This window comes from Rhizopus microsporus (genome assembly GCF_002708625.1).
Source record: "Rhizopus microsporus ATCC 52813 unplaced genomic scaffold scaffold_6, whole genome shotgun sequence".
NCBI lineage: Eukaryota > Fungi > Mucoromycota > Mucoromycetes > Mucorales > Rhizopodaceae > Rhizopus > Rhizopus microsporus.
The window spans coordinates 954,753-961,588 of NW_019671921.1; the positions used below are offsets into that span (position 1 = coordinate 954,753).

Consider the following 6,836-nt stretch of genomic DNA (forward strand, 5'->3'; position numbering starts at 1 on the left):
AAAAAAGAGAATAACGAGACAAATTTATCGCACTGAATCACTTCGCACGCTTGGAGCTGCTGCTTCATCATCGGCTCAGAATATGATCAACACCTTCGACGAGGGCAATTCTTCTTTAACCAGCAACAACACCTATTCTGCCGATCCTATCAGCTATATTAACTCTGATACATATACCGACCTTACTACTTCTGCAAACCCTAAAGCCTTTGTCGATCCCTCAACGTCTGTCGCCACTGCTGGCAAAGACTCTGAGGTTGAGGCTGACCCTATGGATCTCCATACCATTTTCAATAAACAGGTATGGATAGACTCCAAAATAGGAACAATCATTCTCACCATCATTATTTATTTATTTGTTTTTGGCATATCAATCTAGGCACAAGGCAACCAGCTCTCAGATCAAGACATCAACAAGTTGAACAGCATCATCCAATCTGGTGGCTCAGATGTGAAAGATAAACTGGCCTCTATTGCAAGCAAGACACTGTTGAAACAAAAATGGGATGCTACAGACGATATCATAGCCAAGTAAGTTAAAAATAAATAAAATAAATAAAAAATGGGCACTGAAACTTATTGTATATATTGACATTAGGCTATCCTTATCATCTATTTGCAACCTTATTTCGCCAACCACATTTGATGTGCTTAAAGATATTCTTGGTAACGAAGAACTTTTGCGCCTAGATAATTTGCCTCAGCCATCCTATCCTGGTCTCTCAGCTGAAAATGGGCGATTGCTGAAAGACTTATTGGAATCAAGGTATATATAATAAAGCGAGGACGTGAGTGAATCCAAAACAATTGCTCCCATCAATTTTTTTAGTGATAATGTGAATGATCTCTTGGAAAAAGTGTATACCAACCAGAGGGATCTTGTGGCAAAAGGCAAAAGAACAAGCGAACTATACACAGCGCTTGCCATGATCCATTTAGTGTAAGTATATCGGGTTTAGCAAGATGTGATGCTAATGAGTACCTTTTTTACATTAGAGTCGAAAATTTGGAAAATTGGAAAGTGATTGACTCGGAAATGACGGTTTACAGAAGGCTGGCATCGCTTTTGGATATCCTATTCTGGCGTTCCCCTGTGGACCTTGTGGAGTAAATGGCAAGGTGCAGATAGAAATAGAATGAACTAATTTAACAAAACAACCATTTTTATCTTGATAGTGGCGACTGCTCCTCTTTATCATCAAAAGATGCCATGATCTTGAATCAGACCGACGATAGTGATATGGTCACATCCTATGGTCGCAAAATCGACTTGATGATCATGACTTCAACTCAAAATTTCCGCATTGAGTTGAATTCATCGGAATGGAAAAGACATCACGCAAGTCCAACACTCGTTCTAAAGCAGCAATCAAAGAATCTAAGGACCAATGCCTCAATTCTTGCTAAGTTGATAAGGCTGGCAGATTGCGACCATGTTATTGCCATGGATTGGATTGGTGAGTGAAGACAGTACCAGCACATCCCTTTGTTTAACCCATATCACTTTTGACTAATACAGGAACAACCGGATATATGTACATTTTAATGAACGACAACGGCATCTTTGTGGCAAAATCAATGGCTTGTTTGGCAATCCCAACATCGTTTGGTCAGCTCAAAGGTTTTCAAAAGACGTTGAACAGTCTTTTTTCCTGGAAAGTACTCATTTCTAATTGATTGGTCTCATATTCATCACTCATTTTCTTTCTTTTTTCTTTTCTGACATAGAAACATGTGGAGTCATTGGCCATGAAAATCTGTCATGCTGTGGACAAAAAAAAAATTCCCTTGAATGGCATTGTGCGGAAATCTACTTCAGAATCCATTCTTGCACCATCACAACCCATAGCAACCCCTGTTTTTTCACCGAAACAGAAAAAGCGCACTTTGGCTCAAGTGGAACAATAAATGAGTCGATAGCAATGCAAGACACTGGTTTTTCTCTCTGCTAAATAAAGAACCACGATCTATCTCTTTTTTTTTTTCTTGATACGTCGTATCGGCAATGTACTATGATAGGCGCCAAACAAACTCGTTCATCTGTCCTTCGCAGATCAGAATAAGCTTGAATGGTTACGAAATAATCAGGATAGACTTTGTGCCGATGTTTACAGCGGTCTATCAGACGCCATCACTCAGGATGACCAAGTGGGCGCTGCAAGCTTGGGACGTAGGTTTATTCTTCCCAGCAGCTATCATGGCGGTCCCCGTTTAATGAGTAGGCTATACTATGACTCTATGGTCATTGTTCAGCATTTTGGGAAGCCATCTCTTTTCATTACCTTCACGGCCAACCCCAAATGGAAAGAAATCACTGAGGAGCTGCTGCCCGGACAAACAGCATCTGATAGGCCTGACCTCATTGCAAGAGTATTTAATATCAAAGTTAAACACCTTTTGAACGATTTGAAGAAGAAGCAGATTTTTGGTCGCTACAAAGGATTGGTACGCACCATTGAATATCAAAAGAGAGGCTTGCCTCATCTGCACTTGCTGCTCTTCCTTGACCCCGAAGACAATTTTGTTGATGCTGAGGAAATTAATCAAGTAATTTCAGCAGAACTGCCAAACAAAAATACAGACAGAGAGCTCTTTGGGATAATCACGTCATGCATGCTCCATGGCCCATGTGGAGATATTAACTCACGCTCACCATGTATGGTTGAAGGCGCAGGTGGAGGAGGGCCGCTCTGCTGCTCTAAGAGATTCCCAGAAGAATTTTAAGATGAAACTGTCATACCAGAGAACGGATACCCTCTATATAGGCGAAGACGAGTGCCTGCTGAGGAACAGAACAATTACTTTTATTCTATAAGGCCGCCTGGAAGAGTTGCTTCTGATTTCGTTATGGACAATAGATAGGTTGTACCATATAACCCATACCTATCCAAAAAGTACAAGGTACATATAAACGTTGAAGTTTGCGCTGGCATACAAGCAATTAAGTATGTTAACAAGTACATCTATAAGGGGTCGGATAGAACAACTTTAGAAATCGAAAATAGCCAAGATGAAATAAAAAAGTATCTTCAAGGAAGATATATTGGCCCAACCGAAGCTGTTTGGAATATTTTCCAATTCAAAACCCACGAAGAAGATCCCACGGTGATCAGCCTTCAGGTTCATTTACCTGGTGAACAAGCAGTCTGCTTTCCTTCAGATGCGTCAGCAGCAGAGATTGCAACGATTTTAGAAAGAAACAGGACAACGTTGATGGCCTTTTTTAACTATAATGCAAGAGATGAAGATGGAAGGTCATACCTTTACCAAGAATTTCCTCAGCATTTTGCCATTGGTAGAATGTGCCACTGCAGTCCTATCGCAGGAGAGAGGTATTACTTTTGTCTTCTCCTCACCAGCGTACATGGTCCCAAGTCTTTTGAGGATATTAGGACAGTCAATGGGGTTATATATGCGACATTTAGAGAAGCTTGCGTCGCTCTTCATTTGATCGAAGACGACAGAGAATGGGATCGACACTTTACTGAAGCACGATTGTTTGCTACCGGAGGTGATTTGCGTAGACTTTTTGTCACTGCATTGTTACAAGGTCAGTTAAGCAACCCTTCAGCACTCTGGAACAGTTACCGTGATGATATGTGTGACGAACTATCGCATAGGCTTTTAAGCCTACTAGGTGATGATTTCGCAGTACACCTTCTGAATCAAGCATTCTAGCATGAGGGCCCAGCTGCAGATTACGGCCTATATCTATTGTAGAGAAAGCTCGAAGAGAACGGGAAAAGCCTCCAGATGTTCAACCTGCCTGAACCTCTCTGTGATTGGCAATCTTTGCTCGAGAGCAGTGATGGCAACCAAATCGAAGCCAACCATCTCATAAGAAGAGCACTGATATTTGACTCTGAACAAGTCCTGATCGAGTTCAACAGAATGCATAGCCAGCTCAACCAACAGCAAATGCACGCCTTTGATACTATCACCAGCAAGATTGAGTCTGATCCTAGAAACAGCCAATTCTTCCTACAAGGCCCTGCCGGTACAGGCAAAACATTCATTTACAACACTCTCTGTAACTATTACAAGAGTAAAAATGAAATCACCCTTTACGTTGCCTCCTCTTGGATCGCCGCACTTCTCCTTCCGGATGGCTAAACATCACATTCATTGTTCCAGATCCCGTTGTCCATAGATGAATGCTCCACTTGCAGCATCCGAAAGGATAGCAACCTAGCGGAAATGATCAGACGAGCCAAGGTAATCATTTGGGATGAGGTGCCAATGCAGCGCAAGTATTGCTCTGAAGCTGTTCATCGCGCCTTTCAAGACATCTGCGATGATCCTGATGAGCTCTATTTGTTTGGAGGAAAGCCTGTTATCCTTGGTGGTGATTTTGCTCAGATCCCACCAGTGATCAGAAGGGGTAACAGAGCTGATACTGTTAGTGCGTCAATCAAGCAGTCATTTTTATGGTCAAGGCTCCGGCTCTTGAGGCTTACGCAGAATCTGCGTTTAACAAACCTTTTTAATCAAAATGATATTGCATTTGCAAGATTTATAGCAGACATTTCATATAACCATACACTTTATGATTCAATTAAGTTTCCTGGCTATATCTATCAGACCAAACAACTGGATGAATTTATCAGCAAAGCCTATAAAGATGAAGAAATCAGTAACTCTATGTCGATAAACAATGGTCAATTTTTTGGTGAAAGGGCCACATTAACTACCAGAAACGGCACAGTTGGAAGAATCAACGACATTGTTCTCAATAAGATGGCTGGCGAAAAGGCTACGCTTCTGTCTACAGACTCTGCTGATGTTAATGAAGCCGATGGTTTACACACTGTTCCTATAGAATATTTACACAGTTTAAACCCAACCGGTTTGCCTCCATCTAAGCTTGAGCTCAAAGTTGGTGCGCCAGTAATGTTATTAAGAAACATTAATCCAGCAAAAGGTCTATACAATGGCATTCGCCTGGTTGTCGTACGAATTGGCAGCTATATGCTTCAGGTTCGCCTGGCCAATAAGTCGGATGGTCCATTAGAGCTTATACCTCGGCTTACACTCTCAACGCATGAATGTGATTTGCCATTCATTCTAACAAGAAAGCAATTTCCTGTCAGGCTATGCTTTGCTATGACAATTAACAAATCACAAGGGCAATCACTTAAAAATGCAGGAATTGACTTGCGTCGTCCGTCGTTCATGCATGGTCAGCTATATGTCGCTCTTTCAAGAGTTACCTCTCTTTCTGGAATCTCAGTCCTTCTGCCAGAAGGTTCGAATACAACCAACAATGTTGTCTACCCAGAGTTATTACTTCACTAATATTAGTTAATATATCCATCTATATAACACATCATATGATCACCAAACAAACTTATGCCTACAATTATGAATGCTTTATGACTATGCCATTCTTTTCAACACATAAACCTTTACGAATAATACTATTAACATATATGCTCTCTATTATGGATAAATAATTTTATGAAACCATGCAGAGAGGAATCGGAGTATGCTGTTAGGCGCACAAAAATCCAAATTTAGCCATTCGCTTAAAGGGTCGTATTAACATTTGCCCTTACTCATCACAAAGGGCGAAGCCCTTAAGCCTGCGGCAGCACGGCGACGTGCAAAAACGAGAGTAGCGAGTTGGAAGCGGCTAGTGAGATATATGTACTGTATTTTTTTCCAATATACATTTTTACTTTGAATTATATTTCTTCATCGGCACTATCTTCATTTTCATCTTCTTTTTCGTTTGTTTCGAACGTAAGATCAGAATCAGAATATGATTTTACAGCTGAAACATATTCGTCAACATTAATAATCTTTTCTCTCGGTGCGTTTTTCTGCCCTTTCTTTATATTGTCCATTTTAGAGTTAATTGTCTTGCTGTATTTTGTTATCATTGTGTCAATATTATTAATCATTGGCTAGCAAATTAGAATGAAAAAGATGAGAAAGAGAAGACAAAACAAAAAGTTAAGTAAACGCCCTCTAAAGTAACTAGGGAAGTTTTAACTGGTCTCACTTACCTCAACTAAGCCAAATACATCAATCAATGCTTTTACTCCTCCGTTCTTAATGTTGTATTCAGCTTTAGTATTATTGAAAAAGGCTATTAAGTCGATGACTTGCGAATTAGATTCTTTATTAAGAAGAGCTGAATATTATTAATTTAAGTTTGAGTGAGAGTTTACTTGGGTAGAGAATCTATGACTACTGTTTATATTAATGTCGTCAGTTTGATTATTTATCAATATTGTCAGCACCTTTACTCTTTTCACATACGATAGAGGAATGTAAAGTAGAATGTATGCTCTACTGTAAGATTATATTCGAATTATTACAATGATTATCTCATCAAACACGCCATAGTATATACTTTCTTGTCAATAATATTCATACCATACACATTGCAAGCTAGACCCATAGTCTGTACAAAAGGGAAAATAAAAAGTTTAATAGCAGATGACGAGATGTATGGCAGGCGTTTTAAAGCAGCGTTCAAATGAGCCTTGGTTGTTAAAGCAGACTTCAGAAAGTCGAAATAGACTTTATGGGGTGCTATTACAGATTCGCGAGCAAGTTCTCCAGTTAAAATGTCTAAGGCTTCGGTATTGATATCTTTAATAACAATTCGAAAATCCAAGTTAAAACTTAAGTGCAACAACGATAAATGAGGAGACGTTGTATCGCCCCTATATGAGTAGCTTTCATTACAGTGAAGGTATATCTAGATTTCGTACCCTTTTAGTATATATACTGAGTTTGAATAAAACACTTACTTGTATATATCTAAACCCTGTTGGAGGGAACCGTGTTCTCGACGGCGATTTCTCTAATGAAAACCGAGGGTCTTC

General features: G+C 39.8%; 1 protein-coding gene across 1 annotated transcript in view; it reads left to right on the forward strand.

The window, feature by feature from the left end:
• The window catches only part of RHIMIDRAFT_280266 (uncharacterized protein), a gene marked incomplete at its 5' end in the record, with an annotated part of 3,442 nt that extends 1,420 nt beyond the window's left edge, over positions 1 to 2,022 (forward strand). Inside the window, 8 exons of the mRNA XM_023612893.1 lie at positions 8 to 301; positions 380 to 531; positions 599 to 766; positions 830 to 940; positions 997 to 1,107; positions 1,177 to 1,457; positions 1,520 to 1,659; positions 1,729 to 2,022. Coding sequence (XP_023467424.1) covers positions 8 to 301; positions 380 to 531; positions 599 to 766; positions 830 to 940; positions 997 to 1,107; positions 1,177 to 1,457; positions 1,520 to 1,659; positions 1,729 to 1,908 — 1,437 coding nt within the window. The 3' untranslated portion in view covers positions 1,909 to 2,022. The remainder of the gene's footprint in view (positions 1 to 7; positions 302 to 379; positions 532 to 598; positions 767 to 829; positions 941 to 996; positions 1,108 to 1,176; positions 1,458 to 1,519; positions 1,660 to 1,728) is intronic.
• Between the last annotated feature and the right edge of the window lie 4,814 nt (positions 2,023 to 6,836).